The following is an 18,250-nucleotide window of genomic DNA, read 5'->3' on the forward strand; positions in this document are numbered from 1 at the left end:
GGGAATAACCAATTACGCCGCGAAACTTTTCGTGCACGTTTGACCCTGCCCCTCCAGCTGCGACAAAGATGGCGCGCAAGCTCCTGGGTTCTGTAGTTTTCAAGGGACCCGAAGGCCCCCAGTCTCGAGTTCGCCCTTACCGCCCCGCCCCTAGACGCTTCCACTCTGCTAGTACGCACGCCCAGAGCCCCAGCCCTGAGGCTAGGAGACGCGGAAGGAAGGAGGCGGGGCGATATTAAAAACAAAAAACAAAAAACAAAAAACCACCCTCAGCTCGGAAAGCGACAGTGGATGAGTCCGCTCCTCCCAGAAGGCGGTGCTGTCTGCCCGGGCAAACCACGCGGAGGGTTGTGGGGCGGATAGCTCCCCTCCTGATGGAGACTCTTAGAGTCGGGTGGGCGGGGGACTCCATATCCCAGCATGCTCCGCGGCAGGCCCGACCGGCCGCGACTCGGGGCTTGGCCCCGGCCCTAGCTCGTCGGCGGTGTATTGGGGCGCGTGGAGGCTGCAGTCACGGTGGCGCCCGCGGAGACGGAGGAGGGAATGAGTGAAGAGGAGCAGGGCTCCGGCATTACCACGGGCTGCGGGCTGCCCAGGTGAGCCGCCTAGTACCGATCCCTGCAGGGCGCATAACTTGGCACGGTGCGGAGGGAGTAGCGTCGCGGCCCCAGCATGCACCTGGTCTGAGGGTTGTTCCCGGCAAGCACTGGGGTAGTGGGCCGTGGTTCCCGGCATGCACCCCGGCAGTGGCCACAGCCTCCAGCATTAGCTAGTTCGGGGTTGGCCCGGTTCCCAGACTGCACTGGGGCGTTGGGCTTTATGCCCCCGACATTCAGTGCATTTGGTGGGTACTGGGGACCTGGCCTGCACTGTGTCAGGGGACATGCACTTCCAAACTGCACTGGGGTACAGGATCCCTCGCCTTAACTAAGACAAGGAACAGTGCTTTCCCCGCTTGCCCTGGGGCAGTGGACCCTGCTTTCCCAGCCTGCACCTCTACTCCACACTGAACCCAGCCGGTGGCTGCCTAAGGTCCCCTGGACCCTATGTCCCCCGTAGTGTGCCTGGATCTGATATGGCAGTGCTTGGCCAGGTGGGTGCAGAGAGGGGAGGTGTGATGAGGGTTTGTGCCCCTCCCCCCAGTATAGAGCAAATGCTGGCAGCCAACCCGGGCAAGACCCCGATCAGCCTTCTGCAGGAGTATGGGACCAGAATAGGGAAGACGCCCGTGTACGACCTTCTCAAAGCCGAGGGCCAAGCCCACCAGCCTAATTTCACCTTCCGGGTCACCGTTGGCGACACCAGCTGCACTGGTGAGGAAGGCTTGGGCAGCCTGGCTGGGGTGTGCATTCACAGGGCCCCATTGGCTTTATTGCTTGGAATCTATTCACAGTCCTTTTCTCCAAGACCAGTGACGGCAGGAGAGATTTCAGGGGGAAAATCCCTGACTGGGTTAGGAGCACAGGTCTGTGAGGAGGTGGGTAGGACTCGGGAGAGTTAGAGGAGCAAAGCCGCGCTGCCACAGTGACCCGGCAGATCGTTGTTAACCTGGAGGAAGAAGTAAGAGGAGATAAATCGAAATCTCAGTGCAGCATTTGGGGGAGTGAGTGCCCGCTGTGCTGGACTCTGCTCCAGGTGCTTAATCAAGTTCACACTTACCTTAAACCGTGGTCGAATCCAGTTGATGTAGGTGGTAGTATCCCCATGTTGAATCTGAGGAAACCGAGGCTCAGAGAGATTCAATGACTGGGGCAAGGTCACATGCCTAGTAGGTGGCAGAGCCAGGTTTTGCCTCTAGAGCCTGCACTCTTTCTATTTTTCCAGCCAGCTCTATTTATTGAGAGGAAAGAAAGTGCTTCCCAGAGGAAAGTAAGGCAGAGAAAGAACCTCCAGACAAAGTGTCTGACCTCAGGTGGAGTTCTGCCCGGCATGGCTTGATTTGGGGAACTCATGGAAAGATAAGGGCCCTTCATTACAGCAGTTAGCGTTAACACTTCCAGTCTTGGGCAGGGGGAGGTTGGTGAGAGGGGGCTTGGTTGACTCCTTCTGGCTGTGAGGAGAGAGGCTGTGGGATGCTGGTTTCTCTTCTGTCCTTCCAGTGACCTCCAGTATTGCCCACACCCCCTCTCTCAGGTCAGGGCCCCAGCAAGAAGGCAGCCAAGCACAAGGCAGCCGAGGTGGCCCTCAAACACCTCAAAGGGGGGAGCATGCTGGAGCCGGCCCTGGAGGACAGCAGGTGAGGGAGGTACAGCCAAGGCATCCTAGAGGCTCTGTCAGGAACCCAGGCCCCGCACCAGCCCCTCTGCCCCGTAGGCTTGGCCTCGTGACACTGAACCACGCTGACTTGACCTCTTCCTGAGAGCTTCCTCTGGAACCCGAGCAGGATGCTTCCAGGGCTCCTGCTGCTGTGAAGGATTCTGGGGGGCAATGGCCAGCCCCAGTGAGGGGTTATGGCTGTGGTTTGGGGCCCAGGTTGGGGCCTGGGGAGGGGGAGGGGTGGAGGCTGAGGCTGGAGGGAGCTGCTCCCCAACATACTTCCCCTCTCCAGCAAGATGGCATATTCCCTCTTCCACACTCAGGTTGGTGTTTGTTGCTCCCGTGGTTCTTGGGTAGGAAGAGACCCTCCTCCCGCTTTTCTTAGTCTTTTTGATCAAGTGTTTGGCAGCAAAAGATCTCAGGAGGAACTGGTGGTTGAGCTTCCCTGAGTTTTTGTCTCTAGTGGGAAGAGATTTTCTTAGGGGATGGGCAGGTCAGGAGGACCTGGGTCCCACACCCTTTATTCCCCACCCCCACCCCACGTGGGTGTGAATCAAAGGCCCCCTTCCCCTCGGGAAGTTCTTTTTCTCCCCTAGACTCTTCACTGCCTGAGGACGTGCCGGTGTTTACAGCTGCTGCGGCTGCTACTCCTGTTTCATCTGCTGTCCCAACCAGGTATCTTGTGTTTCCTGCCTGCCCTGGGGGGGCGGGAAGGGGTCCTGGCTCCTGGCCCCTAGCCCTTGCACCCAGGCTGGTCAGGCATGAGGAAGTCTGAGTGTAAACAGAGGATGGAATAGTTGGGGACCAGAGTTTGAAGAATTTGCACCAGCTGGTAAGCTCTTGAGATGGGAGGTAATTTATAATTTTTCAGTAGCCACATGGTTGATGTTAAAGGTCTTGCAGGCCCCATTTTCTTCTGAGTTGGCCACACGATGGCCCTGTGTTTGAGTCCCATCAGGTGCTCCTGGGGACTGGACATACACCCCTCTCCACTGTCCTGGCGAGGCGACAGTCCAGTGTTCCGGAAAATCGAGATGGGCCTGGGAGCTGGAGGAGACCTTGCTGGGGTGCGAGGGGCAAGAGAGCCGGCTTGACGTTTGGAGAGACAGCTGCCTGCCTGGCGGGAAGTAGGGAGATGGCAGTGGGGGAAACCAGAGCAGGGCTTAGGACTCATGGGCAGCCGCCGAAGGAGCCAGCCCCCTCAGCTTTGGCCCTGGGCCCTTTTTCCTTCAGGAGCCCCCCCATGGAGGTGCAGCCCCCTGTCTCCCCTCAGCAGTCTGAGTGCAACCCCGTTGGTGCTTTGCAGGTGTGTCCCCATCCTCATTTCCCATGCATGCCTGTCTTCCCTTGTACCAGGGGCCATGGGGGTAGCTGATGTGGGGCTGTTACCTTGTTCTGAGGGCTTCTCCCACCCCTCCTTTATTCCTTCTTTAACTCCGAGTCTGAGGCTTCCAGGGTGGGAGGGGGAGAGGATGTGAGGACTCTTTTCTCACTGTCTTGTGCACCCTTGTTTCTCCCTTCCAAGGAACTGGTGGTGCAGAAAGGCTGGCGGTTGCCTGAGTACACAGTGACCCAGGAGTCTGGGCCAGCCCACCGCAAAGAGTTTACCATGACCTGCCGGGTGGAGCGTTTCATTGAGATTGGTAACTGGGCGGAGGGGAGTTCCTGTAGCTACTGTCCATCCCGCAGCACCCCAGCCACAGCCACAGGCAGCTCCCAGACCCTCTCTGCTTTCCTGGCGGAGACCCCCAGCTTGGCTCCTTCCTCCTAGCTTTTTCCTTGCACCCTGTCCTGCCCTCCTCTTTTGGCCGGCTAGGTTCTCGGACGCGTAGCAGGTCCTGAGCTCCTCTTTTCAGTTGACATCCCCTGAGCGGGTGGAAGCACTGCGTCTATTGGGAACCATGATTCAGCAACCCTGTCCCCCTTGCAGGCAGTGGCACTTCCAAAAAGCTGGCCAAGCGTAACGCAGCAGCCAAAATGCTGCTTCGAGTGCACACCGTGCCTCTGGATGCGCGGGAGGGGAGTGAGGCGGAGCCTGAGGACGATCACTTTTCCCTCGTGAGTGCCTTGTGGGCCGGGCCCCGGGCTCCGTCCCCCACGCGGGGGCCGGGCACTGGGGGCTCGGGTCTGTGACCTGCAAGTGAGCCTCTCGGGGTCCCAGGGCTGCTTCCGCCCTTTCTTCTACCAGACCCAGGGTTTCCTGGGCCCCCTCTCGGCCTCAGCTATAGGCCTGCATGGTGAGTGCGCTGGGGGAGGGAGCTGGCCCAGGGCAGGGGCCCTGTAGGCTTCTGTTACTGGAATGAGGAAGGCTACCTGGCCATCCGGTCCACGGTCTAATAGCTAGAGGTGGCCACACAGGGATTGACTGGGGGAGGCAATGGGAGGAAGCGTCCTTTGGGCTTTTCTCTCCTTGGACATAGGATGTCTGTTAAATGCTTGGGTCTCAGAGTCCCTGGCTGCATCCTTCTTCCTGTCCCCATCTTGTCAGGGTGTGGGCTCCCGTCTAGATGGACTTCGGAACCGGGGCCCAGGCTGCACCTGGGATTCTCTGCGGAATTCGGTGGGAGAGAAGATCCTGTCCCTGCGCAGCTGCTCCGCGGGCTCCCTGGGCGCTCTGGGCTCTGCTTGCTGCAGTGTCCTCAGCGAGCTCTCTGAGGAGCAGGCCTTCCATGTCAGCTACCTGGATATTGGTATGGCTACTGGGGGGCCGGGGGACGGTGGGACTGGACCAGAGCAAGTATGGATGGGAGTAAGGGTTCGGGAGGGCATGGCAATGACATGGACACCCCCTTCCCGGTGCTGCCTTCCTGCCTAGCACTGCCTCCCTCTTCTCTCTTGGTCTGCAGAGGAGTTGAGCCTCAGTGGGCTCTGCCAGTGCCTGGTGGAGCTGTCCACACAGCCGGCCACCGTGTGTCACGGCTCTGCAACTACCAGGGAGGCAGCCCGAGGCGAGGCTGCGCGCCGTGCCCTGCAGTACCTCAAGATCATGGCGGGCAGCAAATAAAGGCCCGGCTGGCCTCGTGGACATTCGTCCTTTGCTCCCTGCTCTTCCTGCCCCCGGCCCGTGCATCTCCCCAGCTCTGGTACCCCCTGGAGGTGCCACCTCTACCTCTGACACAGACTGCCTGCCTGCAGGCTGAGGAGGGCACAGGGCCAGGAACCAGGGGCCTCAGCTGGCCCGGGTTCTGTCCTCACGTAACTGGTAATGACGAAGGGGAATGAAATCGGGAGCTCTCCAGTAAGAGCCTCAAATAAACGTGCTGCTTTTTGGATTCTTAAACCCTGCTCTGTTTCCCTGAGTAGTCGGTGGCAGAGGTTAGCACCAGGTCACTTCCCCTGGTGTGCCTCCCCACTTTGCTCCTCTCAGGTCCCCATGTTTGCCTTTCTGGTGGCAGGAGGTTGGGTGCACTGACCTCTGGGAACTCCATCGCCTGTTCCTGGAGAGCTTGGTTTGGCAGAGATGGAGGGGGCTGTGGTTCTTGTCTTGGGACTCCCTCCTGGCCCTCTGTCTCATACAGACAGACACGCACACTGATTCAGAAGCCAGACAGCTTTATTTGGGGGGACACGTGGCACTTTTGGGTGTGGGCCTTCATGCAAACATCAAAGGATGGCATGTCACTTCTTCCCAAAGCGCTGAGGGGCAGCCAGGCTCCAGAATGGGGAGCTCAGCCTTTCGTTGCTCCACGAGCCCCGGGTGTTTCTGCCAAACCTTAGGAGAGATCCATCCTCAGCTGTAGGCCCTTCTAGTGCCCCCCTTCCCCGCTGCCCTCCCGCCCCTCTCACTCTGGCCCTTGCCTTGCCCGTGTCCCTCTTAGACTCACCTCTGGGGCTGAAACAGGAAGGCTGGACTCCGGCTGGGTCTCTGCATGGCCTGGAGCAGGGAGCGCAAGAGTGCCCCGGGGGTCTGGGCATCCTGCAGTGGGCGGCTCCACGGTCTTCCTCCTGTGGTACAGGGGCATCCGGGAAGGAAGATGGGCTAAGGCCTTGGGCGTTTAGGTCACGAGGGAAAGGGAGTGGCTTCCAGGGGCAAGTTGTAGGAGGCTAAGGAGTCATTTTCTCAGATGTGAGGACCCAGTGACCCTGGCAGCCAGAGAGTATTTGAACCTGGAGTACAATTCTCAAGCTGAGGTACAGGAAAATGGTGACAAGGGGGTGGGCATGCTGACTTACCGTGAAGCTCTGGTCTCCTTCATCCCGGCCCCCTGGTCCTTCAGCGCGGCCCCAGTCTGTTACTAACAGCAGCAGCGGCACTGCTGCCCGTCCGGAGTCCATGCTGCCATCTGCCTTCCTTTGGCCACACCCGCCTCTTATACCTGCTGTCCCCCTGTTCCTCGTCCCCGACAGCAGCCTGAGGGGGAATCTAGAGCAGGCAGTGGAAATGCACGGCTCCATTAAGAGCCGTCTGGGACCCCCCCCCCCGCCCCGCTTTCCTCTGGCCCCCGTGGGACTTCCTGCTCTCAGCCTCCGGCCCCAGCCCCTAAGCCTGGAGTTACAGACTATTAGATGCATAAATCCTGTCTCCAGAGCTCAAGAAGCATCATTAGTTGCAGGTGCTTTGTCAGAGCCAGGCCCTGGGGGACCTTCAAGAACTCCCAATCCCTCAACAGGTTGGAGAGCAACAACTGATCACCTCCTCTTTCCTAACTTGTAGAATAAAAGCATAGAGACAGTCCTGTCCGGCTAGGCATTATGTCCTAGGAAGGAAGGAGGGAAGAGCCAGGGTCAGAGTCAGCCAGGATGACCCAGTCTGGTGACTGGAGAGGCTGCAGGAAGGGCCACGCAGCCCATTCACGCCCATGTGTACGTACGTGCCTGTTGGAGGATCAAAAATGGAATCACTACTCTGAGATTTGCCTGTGGATAGAAAAGTGAGATACAGGAGACTAAAAGGCTTCAGAGCCCCCAGAAAGTGGATATTGCTTCAGGTGTCTGTAGACAGACCCCCATCTTCACTCGCACTGTTGAGGACCTGCCTCACTTCAGCCTAGGGAGCAGTGCTCTGCAGCTGAAGCACTGCTGCCACCCTGTGGTCACAGCTCTGCATTGTCAGGCCCGGCCATTTCCTTTTTCTGGAACAGAGTTTGTTGAAGGGTAGGGTGGCTGGAGGTCCTCAGGCCCTGACCCCACCGAGTCCCAGAAAGGCAGGGGCAGGATACTGGGGTGCCCACCTCCCTCTAGTCACTCCGGCCTCTGCCTGGCTCTGGCTCTGACCTACTGGGGCAGGTGCCTAGAATGCCACCTTAGGAAAAAGCAGTCACTGCCTCTCAGGAAGCGTTCCTTCAAAGTCATCTGGTACAGTTTCCCTTCTGATCCTAGAGTCCCTTCCTCAGCAGTCCCACCAGTGTGGTTCTTGATGCTGGAGAGGTGCCATGACATAAAGGGCCTGTGAATCAGACTTCGACAAGATGCTTAGCTCTCTGTAAGAAGTTTCTTCACCTAAAACATGGCACCGTTAAAAGGAACCACTTCCTACGGTGAGCATTATTTGAGATACTTTTTGTAACCCATGCAGCACAGGACCTGGCATAGAGCAGGCTTCCTCACAACGTTAGCTGTGATTGTCCTGGGTCCTGGGGAACTTGCTATCTCCTCAGTCCAGACAGAATCATCCTTGCAAGGAGCTGGCTTTCATCTCCCTGTGGCCTCCACCAGGGGTCCTGGTTTCCCTCACTCTCAGAGAACACCTCTCATCTTTCATGTTACAAGCCTTTCCCATGTTTGAGGACAGATTTCATTCTTCCTTCTTTCTTTCGTCTTTGTTCAAGGGGAAGCGTTCCCCCTTCTTTAAAGTGAGGCATCTAGAAACCAACTTATACTTAGGATAGGTAGGTGAGATCAGGTTTTGATACTCACGTCTATCAATGCAGCCTAAGCTAGGGTGAACCTTTTTGTAAGCTTTGTCTCACCGCTGGTCCCAAGCATAGGACCTGACATTCACCATCATTACATCTTGTAGTTTCACCACTTCTTACATGGGAGCATCAAGTCCACGAGGAGATGGTTCTTCTGTGGGAAATGGGTCCTGCGCTGTATCAAGGTCCTTGTCCATTCTTATCTGACCAAGTTCAGAGGAACAAGGTATGAGGGTAGATGGGGTGCTGCAGAGCCGTTCCAGGGTCAGAGCCGTTTTAATCCAGCTCTTGCACTTCGCTGTGTGCCCTGGGCAAGTGTCTCAAGCTAAACCCCGGGTCATCATCAGTATCATGAGGTAACTGCTCCTGTTATCAAGAGGTTTTGTGAACAGTAAATAACTTGATGAATGCAAAGCATCTAGCACTCCACCTAGCACATAGCAGGCACACAATAAATGTTTACCCTCTGTTATTTCTCTGATCGCCAGTTACAAGTGGATCTGAGCTGAGGCTGCATTCAGAAAGGGGCTGGTCTAGCTGCTTCCTGTGTCCTGGATGGAGGCGATGGGTCTCTCCTTTGGCTAGAAGTTGGAATGGGTTAATTCTTTTAACTTGGGAAACTGTCCTCCCTTCAGTCTCATCCCCACCTCCAAAACCTCTCAATCTTAGTTTCGGTATTTGGCTTTCAGCAACTTCCTTTACTGCTCTCTGGACTCCCACGTGCTCCTGACCACAATGAAGACCACCACTGCCTTTCCCGCTCCGCAGGGGAGACTGGCGCTCCCTGTCTGTGTCAGTTACACCAAACACCAGCCACAAACAGCATGTAAATCTCCTCTCTCCTACTGGAAACCCCTCAGAGGTACCCAGCTATCTCCTGGTCAAGTTCTTTAGCCTGGTCACCCTCCTCACTTGTGGTATCAAGGAAGACACAGATGCAAGGAATTAGTAGTGACCGCCCCACATCTCCCCATAGCTCCTGAGCACTACCTGTTTTTTTCTTGTAAACTATCTTGCCTGTTTCTAAATAAACTCCACCTCTCATTTCCAGACTCCCCTCCTCCCCCCACACACAGAACTCATAGAATCATAGAGCACTTCTCCTTCTGTCTGCGTCTAAGTGCACTCCCCAGGCATGCTGGAAGCTTCTTGAGGGTAGGGCTTATTATTTTTTAATTGCGGGGGTGGGGGACATAACACTGAAAGGTTAAGAGGCCACTTGCCTTCCACCGCCCTCCGAGCCCCATCCACGCAAAGCACACAAGTTCTCTAGTGAGGGCTCCCATGATGCCAAGGGCCCTCGTCCCTAAGGGCAGTGCACAGATCTGAGCCTTCTGTTGTGTTACGTAATTTATACAAACCACCCACCTCCCCTAGGCTGTGTCTTCCCCTGCATAAAAAGGAGGGATAAGAATGCCAGCTGTTTCTGTCCTAAGAAATGGGAGAGTGAAGATTGCAGACATGAAAGCCCAATGAATTCCCAGAAAGAATGGACAATGGGACTTGTAGATCAGAGTATTGAAACATCAGACGGAACAGTGCTTCTCTTGATAGTTTAATGTTATATTTGCAGCATAAATAAGGCACAATATATGTCAGGGCAAGGGAGGGGGGAGAAGGCATGGCTGGGGGATAACTGCTATGTGGCAAGGGGGAAGGAGGAGGGACGGTCAGGGAGAATAGAGCGAAGCCTCTGCCTCAGCCCCGTCCCAGGAGACTGTGAGAGCCTGCTCACAGGGATCATGCTGAAGTGCGTGGAGGGGAAAGGGAGAAGACAGTTTCATAACAAAACAGCCTGTAGCACTGCATCCTCCCCCCTGTCAAAGTCCACCACTGGGGACTGGGGAAACCCAGACCCAGAGTCAAGTTCCTTGATGACATGGAGAGGTGTTGCTACATGTCAAGATATACAGATGAACAGAGATATAACCATAGGCACACACAGCTTTTCAACAGATACCATGTCAGGAGGCTGTAGCCTCCACTGTTGGGGCTGAAGGCTCATCTCCCTGCCTGAAAGGTGTGTGTTGTGGGTGGGGTGAGTGGGAGAACAGGACAGCCGGTCCTTCCTGTAACAAAGAACATGGAGTGACCAGTCTGCAAGGAAATATGGGACAACTCCTGTCCAGACCCACGCAGGGCAGGTTTTAGGAGTAAGCAGAGGAAGACAAACCTAGATTTTGAGATGAGTGACATTGTTGTTGTTTTAATGGGAGTGGAGGGAGGGACTGGAGGAAATGGAAAAACATGCTAGTGCTAAGGCAGAGGATGGTACTTAAAATATCCTTGATACCCTGTAAGAATTTCCCAGCTTGCCCCTAAGGCAATGGTTCTCAAACTTTAGTGTGTGTGAGAATCACGTTGAGTGCTTGTTAGAGCCCATCCCGAGTTTCTGATTCAGTATGTCTGGGATGGGGCCTGAATGTGCATTTCTAACAAGTTCCCAGATGATGGTCCTGCTGGTCCTGGACTACATTCTGAGAACCACTGCCCTATGGGAAAGTCAATGAAACTAGTGCTCAAAGCCATTTCTTACAGCTAAATCCTCACTCACCAGTAGTTAACGCTGATGAGATAGCTCTGTGCTACCAGCCCCCATTAAAAAGAGAAACCCTAGCAGCGACAATACAAACCTGCATCTACAGAGGATGTAAGCTGCCTTAAGCTGCCCTACTCTCCCCAGCCTTTTCTCATTCCAGGGAAGAACTTTACCCCAAAGAGACACGAATGAACTGGTATGGAGGGTGGGAATGTTGGCTAGCAACCACCTACACTCATCCCTGCTGGGTCACCACCCTGGGATGGTGAGGATTTATGTCTGTGTGCACTTGCATGTGTGCAAACAGAAACAGAAATCAGTCTGTACTATGAAGGGAATGATTAGGGTTGTGGGAGGCTGAAGTAGGATGGGGGGCCTCTAATCTGCCTTAGGATCCTCACCTGTCCTGCTCTTCCCTCTGCCCCAGTCAAACAAAAGTCTAAAGAAAGCAGAAAGAGCATATCAACAAAGGCATATGTGATACAGCTAGGAGGACTGCATTCTAAACAGACTGGTTATGACATTAAAAAAAAAAAAGTGTACATTTCCTTCCTGTGTATACAATGTACAATATTAATGAAAAATAATGATTTGGGGATGGGAAGGAAAGAAAAGGGAACTTTGTGGGGAAGAGCTGTCTTAGGGCTAGCACCTTTAAAGGAGCCTCTCAGTGTGAGCAAACGGGGGACTTAGGAACCAGAGGAGGAATATTTTGGTGTCTACTTGGTGGTTCAGGCTGTAGGTGGGGCGTGGTTAGGGTTAAGCACCCTGTCTACCAGGGTGGGTGGTGCTGGAGGGCAGTAAGTCAGCAAAGGAACTGGAACAACGGAACAGGCACAGGGAAGGCAGCAAGATGAGGTTCAGTTAGGCCATCTCCTCTTTTACTGCCACCGAGAGTGTACACAGTCTAGGACTTCGGGCCAAGGAGAGGAGCAGAGGCCAAAGGAAGCCAGATTTGGGTGTACGGCCAACAGGGAAAGATGAAGTAAAGGAGGCTGTACTCTTTCTAGTCCTTCCTAATAGTGTGGGAGGCTTTCAGACTTTTCAACTCTAAGCACGCTTTCTTTTAAGACAATGGGGCGGTGCTCGCTTCGGCAGCACATATACTAAGACAATGGGGCATTAAGTCTGTGGACCAGAAGACCTGGTTCTGGCCCCTTTCTCTATGGCCTTGGGTCTCTAGCTGCTGTGTCCTTGGAGTGAAGTGGGAGGCCTGAGTCCTGTGTTCACTTAGAAGAGTCCTAAGGCATCCACATTCCCAGTCCCTTTTAGAAAGTGTCTTCCCTTAGGCCCCTAGAAAGGCCATGTTCCTTAAAAAGAGCTAAGTGACACCCTCCATGATGTTCTGGTCCAAAGGAGTCTGGAGGGCAAGGAGCAGGGGAGAGTGGCCACACAACTGGCTGCAGTAACAAGGTAAATGTCATTCCCCTTGACTACAGGAGAGACTTCAGGGCAAGCAATCGCTCTGCCTTCTTAGTGAGACTAAGGACCAACTGAAGAGCTGTCTGCGGTGGGGGAGGTCCTGTCGTTGTTCCTTCCTCATTTCACTGCTGCTTTACTACTAAGGTTCTGCCAATGCCTCTCGGTTAGGTCTCCAATACTAACTTCCCACTGATGAAAATGAAATAAGGACTCAAGAGAATTAGACATGGGGATTAAGAAACTAAATAAGACCCTCTACATAAATTAGCTATCCTACACAGGGACAGACTGGCAGGACTCAAACTTCCTCCAAGGCCAAGCAGTGAGGCAGGGCATGTGTGCAGCGACAAACTGATTCTTAACTTGAAAAACACATGACTGAAGGGGGAAGAAAAACAGTCAAGGGTCTTATGAAGGCTCCTTAGGAGCCATAAACGCAGTCAAGCTTTAGGGCAAGGCTACAAGTGGGAAATAAAGATAACAAAAAATGAAACACAACTAAGGCAGGAGAAAATCCCAGGGAGCAGCCATCTAAAGGAAAAGTCCTGAGCACAAGTTATGGCTGTGAAGTTTTAAAGGCAAGTGGAGTCCCTGGAGGTGGTAACCTGCATCCTGACCATCTGCCGCGCCATTTGCTAGTCTGAGTCACCTCAGGGGCTGTTCCTGTTGGGTCCTGGGTGGGGGAGGATGAGAAAACCATGTTTTCTCTCCTTTCTCTTCACCAGGTGTGGCTTCTTCAACACCAGCTCTGAAAAGCAGGAGGGGAAATTAAAAACAAATGCAGTAGAACATGTCCTCTAACTGGCTCACCAGTTTATCAGTCTGAGGAGATGGGAATCTCGTAGCTTAGAACATTTCCTCATTCCTCTATGATAGCCAATTTTGGAAGATAAAATAAGAAAGGAAGCTGGCAGTCACTCTGTATGCATGTATAAGATGGAGGTAGGAGAGAGAGAGAAAAGGACATTATTGGCTTGGGCAGATGGCAGAAAGTGGCTCTGGGACAATTGGAAGGGCTTCATACTGAAGGGCTATTGAAGCTGACCTATCTATCCACAGGCCTCTGGCTTTGGACTGCTTCCTATGGCCTTGGTAGAAATTGCATAGTTCAGAGCCAAAGGAAGATGAGGCGTCTGAATGGGGAAGAAAGAGGGACAAGAGGGATGAATTTCCCCCCCTGCAACACAACTTTTCAAAGTAAGAATGGCTGAGAGCAACAGTCACCAATTTCCCAGGCAGGTCAGACTCTTCAACGAGCAGGGCTCTTCTGCTGACATCAGTGCTCCACCTTCCCTTCCCGTGCCTCCCCCCACCCTAACTTATACTCAAGAAAACCCACTCAGGACCTCGGCTATGATGCCTCAGGGTCCTGGGGCGTAGACTATGGAGAAGCATTGCATCCAGGGGGCAGAGAGAAGAAAAGAGCTAAAGAAACGCTACAGAACCAGAGAGACCTAGTGGCTAGGCTTGGAGCCTAGTGAAAGAGAGTGAAGGTAGATCCAGTGAGGACCAGTTGTGAATATCAGACCCTCACTCAGAAAAGAAGACAGATGTGTGAGACTGAGAGATGGGGGGCGAGGGGAGGTGAGGGAGCACAAGAATCCCCTACAGGACAGCTTCCAGAGGGCTGCATCAGAACTAATTATAGAAGAGAGACAGAGGCAGGAATGCAGGCAGGGGCACGAAGAGGGAGAGGCAGGAGTGGAAAGATGACCAAAAGCAATCTGTATGCTTTGGCTAGTAAACTCTTGTAAAACATAAAAGAATCAATCTAGTAACTTGATGGAACAAGCTTTAAACTACATTGTTCCTGCCTGTCCTGATGATTAGAACTGAAGGAGGATGGAGTGGGGGATGGGAAGGGAACCAGCCAGTCAGATCCTGGGCTCTTTCCCTTTTCACTACCAAGCAGTATCTAACAAGGCCACAAGATGAGGTTGCCAAGGCTTAGTGGGAGGTGGAAAAGACCCCACCACTAGACTGGGAAAACTCAAGACATAAAATGAGGTACCCAAATAGCTCTGGAAATAAATGAGAAAGGACTAGACCGTTTGAGGTTTCATTTCTCTGTTTTTGTTTTGGTGGCAAGTAGGGAGGACTAAAGTTTATGGAAGAGCTGGGAAATACTGCTACTTCATACAACAAAGGTAACCTTACATTCTCCATAAGTGAATGTTTTAACTAGAATTTACGGAGGGGGAGAAAGGCATAAATAAGCAGCTACTGGGAGACAAAGTCCTGAGTCCATGGGGTGGCTAGGGATGGGTCAGCCATTGATATGCCATCAACTCTAGCCTCCCTCTACCTAGTAGGAGTGGCATGCTGCTAAGAATCAAGAAGGTAATAGCCATGGCTTGGTGGAAAGAGAGGGAACTGAGAAACCGAAACCTAGAAGTACAAGGGTTAGTGTTAAAAGAGACAGGTACACGTGCATGGGCGGGGATGATTGTTCGGACCATCGGGAAAGGCCTTTGGCTGTGGGTACATCAGAAACTTCCCCCTTGGGGTATGATCTATGTGGCTCTGGGGCTTGGAGGCTCCTAGTACAGGTGTCAACGTGAATGACCATGTGAGAAAAGCCCCACATCTGACCATTACTCACAACACACAATTTCCCCCCCCTACTGCCATGTCCAAGGCAGATGGGAGAGGGTAAGATGACATCTCTCTTGGCTCTCGGGCGGGCGAGCTCTGGCTGGGGACCTCTCCACCAGGGGAGGCATCATCTGCCCGCAGACTGAGACTGTGGGGTCATGATCACATGCGACTGTATGGGCATGCTCAGTTCTGTCCTTTGGCTGGCCATCTGAGTGAGGACTGAGGTGGCCACAGCTTCAGCTGCAGAGCGAACGCTGAGGCCGTTACTCGGGGCTGTTGCTGAGCTGTGCTGAATCACAGGGGCTGGAGAACCCGTTGGCTCTGAGCTTTCCTTGGGGCTTTCTGCCAGGAAGGAGGGCAAAAAGCAGAGAGCAAGTGGTTAGAAAACAGAATGGGGAAATAGGCAGAACTACCTTTTGCCATAATTCTAAAGGAGCCCAAAGGAAAATGAAGCCCATGTTTTTAGGGGGGAAAACTTCCCAGAATCTTGGCTTCTAAGCCATAAATGGGCTAGGAAACTGGAAGTTGTGAGAAGAGAAGCAAGCTAGGCCAAAATTAACCCATCTATCCCAATAAAGCAAACCCCCAACATGTTAATTACACTGCCTGGCTTCTAGGTCTCTGCACAGTTCATTACCCTTATTGGAACACACTTCCTCTTATTCATGTCTTTGAAGGTGACTTAAAATAGATCTCTTTTTTTCTACCCTCTCTTATTAATGCTCACAACATTGCAATCATTCCATTATTTTTAATATTCCTTTAGCATGTAGTTGCACCATAGGTAAACCTGATAAATATCAAGCTACAATCAAATGATGTTACAAATGACCAGTCCTTGGCCAAGGTTCAGTCAACACAACCAACTACAAAGAGGTCTGTCAGACCCTCCTGACTATTAACTAGCTAGGCATTAACGATTTAACACATTTACTTTGAGTTATGCCACTCCACCTAAAGTGACAGTAACTTTTATTACTAAACACAAATGTCTGAGCTGCATACAAAGGTAACTCCATGTTGCTTAACAGTCAAGGAGTTTCACTGAACATCAGATAGCCTCTCTGGCTACTTAAACAGAGATGTGTAGAATAAGGGCAAAATTTCAATAGTTGGTTGTATTTCTGACCTCCTGATAAATGCCTGAGTCTTCTTTCAGGATTCAAATACTACCTCCTCTGTGAAGCCTTCTTTGTTACACTCAGGAAATTAACTATTTCATCGTTTGTGCTTTCAGAGCATACATTCATTTATTCATCAAATATTTACTGAGTATTGCCCGTGTGCCAGGCATTAGGGTATATAAAGAATAGACAGGCCCCTTGTCCTCAGGAAGTTCCCAGTCTAGGGGCTCTTTGGGATACCTGTGCTTACCTTACCCATGGCTGGACATGTTTATCTCCTCATAACCCTGTGAGTCTCTCAGAGATAGGAGAGTGTCTCGTTCGTCTTATGTCAGGTACCTACCACTATGTCCATACCACGCAGTAGGAACTAAATACATCTTTGCTGTAACAAATAAGTAATTTCAAAGGTTGACTATCTGTCAGAGTTCTTGTAGGGACTGAATAGAAACCTTACTGTATATAGACCTCATACTGATAAATACTCAGTCCTTGTCATCCTTAGCCCATCAAAAGGACTGAAATAGTTGATCACTAAATTTCTTGAAACACTTTCTTATCTTGGCTTACAGAACACCACACTCAGCTACTCAGCTGGCTTTCCTCCTACCTGCTTGGCTATGCATTCTCAGTCTCTCTTGTGGGTCCCTTCTCAACTCTCTGACCTCTAAATATTGGAGTACCCAGGGCTCAGTCCTGGAACTTCTCTTTTTCTACCTATGTGCTCTCTTTGACAATAACATTTCATCCAGTTTCATGGCTTTAAAAACTATCCATATTCTGCTGGCTCCCCAAGTTGTACCTTCAGCCTTTCCTCTGAACTGCAGACCCATACAACCAGCTGCCTGCTTGACAGCTCCAGCTGCAAGCCTAAGAGGCTTCCAAACCTGAGCTCCCGATATACCACCCAGTCCATTTCTTCCTACACTTTCCCCTATCTCCATCAATGGCAACTCCGTTCCTGCCGTCGCTCAGTCCAAAACCTTTGGTGCAACTTTTGATTTTCTTTTTCCTCACATATACTGCCCCATCTGGCCGTCATCAAACCTTGTCACTCTATCTTCGAAATAGATCCTGAATTAAATCCCTTCTCACCACTTTCACTACGGCCATCCAGTCCAAGGCTCCATCACCTCTTGCTCATATGATCGTGATAGCCCCACTAAGTGGACTGCCTGCTTCTGCCCATGCATTCCTCACTCTCTTAACAGAGTGACCCTGTTCAAAATAAGTCAGATCAGTCATGTCACTATTCTGCTGAAAACAACCCTCTAACGATCCCCAAAGTAGAGTAAAAGCTAAGGTCCTCACTATGACCAATGAGGCCCTAAAGGAAAATGCTTCCATTCCCTCCCCTACCTCATCTCCAAATAGTCTCCATTCCCCATTCTCTCCAATCCAGCCACACTAGCCTCCTTGGTGTTCCTAGAATGTGCCGGACATGCTCCCACTGCGGGTCTTTGCATTTGCTGTTCCTCCCGCTTGCAGTACTTTTCTCCCATATTAATGCATGGCTAGCTCCCTCACTTCCTTAAGGTCTTGTCTAAAATTTCAACCCTGCTGCTAACATTTCATATTCCTCTTTCTTGTTTTATTTTTGTCTTCCAAGCATTTATTCTTATCTAACATACTATATATATTGTACCTATTTATCTAGTTTATTGTCTGTCTCACCTACTAAAATATAAGCCCCTCACGGGCAGGGACTTTAATCTAATCTATTTGGTTCCCTATTATGTCCTCAGCATGTAAAACAGTGCCTGGCACAGAACAGGTTCAATCGATATCTGCCTAATGAATGAATGTACCCTGAAGTACACATTAAAATTAAAATTTAAATAGAGATGTTTAAAATTGGTGATGTGGCTACTCTTTTTCTATGGGAACACATCTCTGAAATGATAAAGACATTAGTGGAAAAATAATTCAGTATATCAAAATTTGATAGCCAACATTTCTATGAATTTATTTAATTTGTAAAGGAAAATGATTTATTAGTTTTTACTGTCCATAAGCAAATTATTCACAGTAATTTTAATTTCAGGATTGTGCTTATCCTGAGCATGACTCTGTGACCAGCTCTTCCTAGCACTATATTATTTGTGCTCACAGATTACAAACTGAAACCAACATTAGCCCATCATTGGAAAGATAAAATGTACCACCAAATCTCAATGCTTAACAAACCCCAATGTATGATCTACCACCAAATCTCAATGCTTAACAAACCCCAATGTATTATATCCTCTTGAGGCCAAGACAGTGGCTTTGGAATAAGAAGAGCTGGATGTGAATCTTGGCTCTGCCACTTCACCAACTGTGTAACTTCAGGTAAGTGACTAATCTGAGTGCAGTTTTCTCGTGTATAAACGCAGGTAATATCTATTTCATGAGAGAACTGGGAAGATGGTTGAGTGCCTCACACAAAGTAGGTACCCAATACATATTGCTACCCT

General features: G+C 51.6%; 3 protein-coding genes across 14 annotated transcripts in view; 1 reads left to right on the top strand and 2 right to left on the bottom strand.

The window, feature by feature from the left end:
- Window positions 1-47: 47 nt before the first annotated feature.
- TARBP2 (TARBP2 subunit of RISC loading complex) lies at window positions 48-5,536 on the top strand. Of its 6 annotated transcripts, none has more exons than XM_029206442.1 (9): window positions 48-596; window positions 1,144-1,313; window positions 2,134-2,236; window positions 2,836-2,931; window positions 3,490-3,562; window positions 3,782-3,899; window positions 4,187-4,314; window positions 4,745-4,946; window positions 5,103-5,536. In XM_029206442.1, exons 1-9 carry the CDS (start codon window positions 544-546, stop codon window positions 5,258-5,260), a joined length of 1,101 nt encoding a protein of 366 aa, XP_029062275.1. In that variant the 5' UTR covers window positions 48-543; the 3' UTR covers window positions 5,261-5,536. The 6 variants fall into 6 exon arrangements, with proteins under 6 accessions (XP_029062275.1, XP_029062276.1, XP_029062279.1 ...); XM_029206443.1 differs by lacking the exon at window positions 1,144-1,313 and adding an exon at window positions 3,206-3,383 and having other exon boundaries at window positions 341-596; window positions 2,853-2,931; window positions 5,103-5,526; XM_029206446.1 differs by lacking the exon at window positions 1,144-1,313 and adding an exon at window positions 3,215-3,383 and having other exon boundaries at window positions 341-596; window positions 2,853-2,931; window positions 5,103-5,526.
- A 255-nt stretch (window positions 5,537-5,791) lies between these two features.
- NPFF (neuropeptide FF-amide peptide precursor) lies at window positions 5,792-8,445 on the bottom strand. Its single transcript, XM_029204666.1, is given in 4 exon segments — window positions 5,792-5,968; window positions 6,081-6,187; window positions 6,190-6,619; window positions 8,232-8,445. Coding segments are annotated over 4 exon segments (708 nt in total). The 5' UTR covers window positions 8,309-8,445; the 3' UTR covers window positions 5,792-5,874.
- Window positions 8,446-14,142: 5,697 nt separating this feature from the next.
- The window catches only part of ATF7 (activating transcription factor 7), an 86,893-nt gene continuing 82,785 nt past the window's right edge, over window positions 14,143-18,250 (bottom strand). For 6 of the 7 annotated variants that reach the window (XM_029204662.1, XM_029204659.1, XM_029204660.1 and 3 more), the window contains one exon: window positions 14,754-15,012. In XM_029204662.1, coding sequence (XP_029060495.1) covers window positions 14,795-15,012 — 218 coding nt within the window. In that variant the 3' untranslated portion in view covers window positions 14,754-14,794. Of the gene's footprint in view, window positions 15,013-18,250 lie in introns of all 7 variants that reach the window. The other variant, XM_029204658.1, reaches the window with a different exon arrangement.

Source organism: Monodon monoceros, unplaced genomic scaffold (genome assembly GCF_005190385.1).
Source record: "Monodon monoceros isolate NGI ecotype Baffin Bay Population unplaced genomic scaffold, NGI_Narwhal_1 Super_Scaffold_6, whole genome shotgun sequence".
Classification (NCBI taxonomy): domain Eukaryota; kingdom Metazoa; phylum Chordata; class Mammalia; order Artiodactyla; family Monodontidae; genus Monodon; species Monodon monoceros.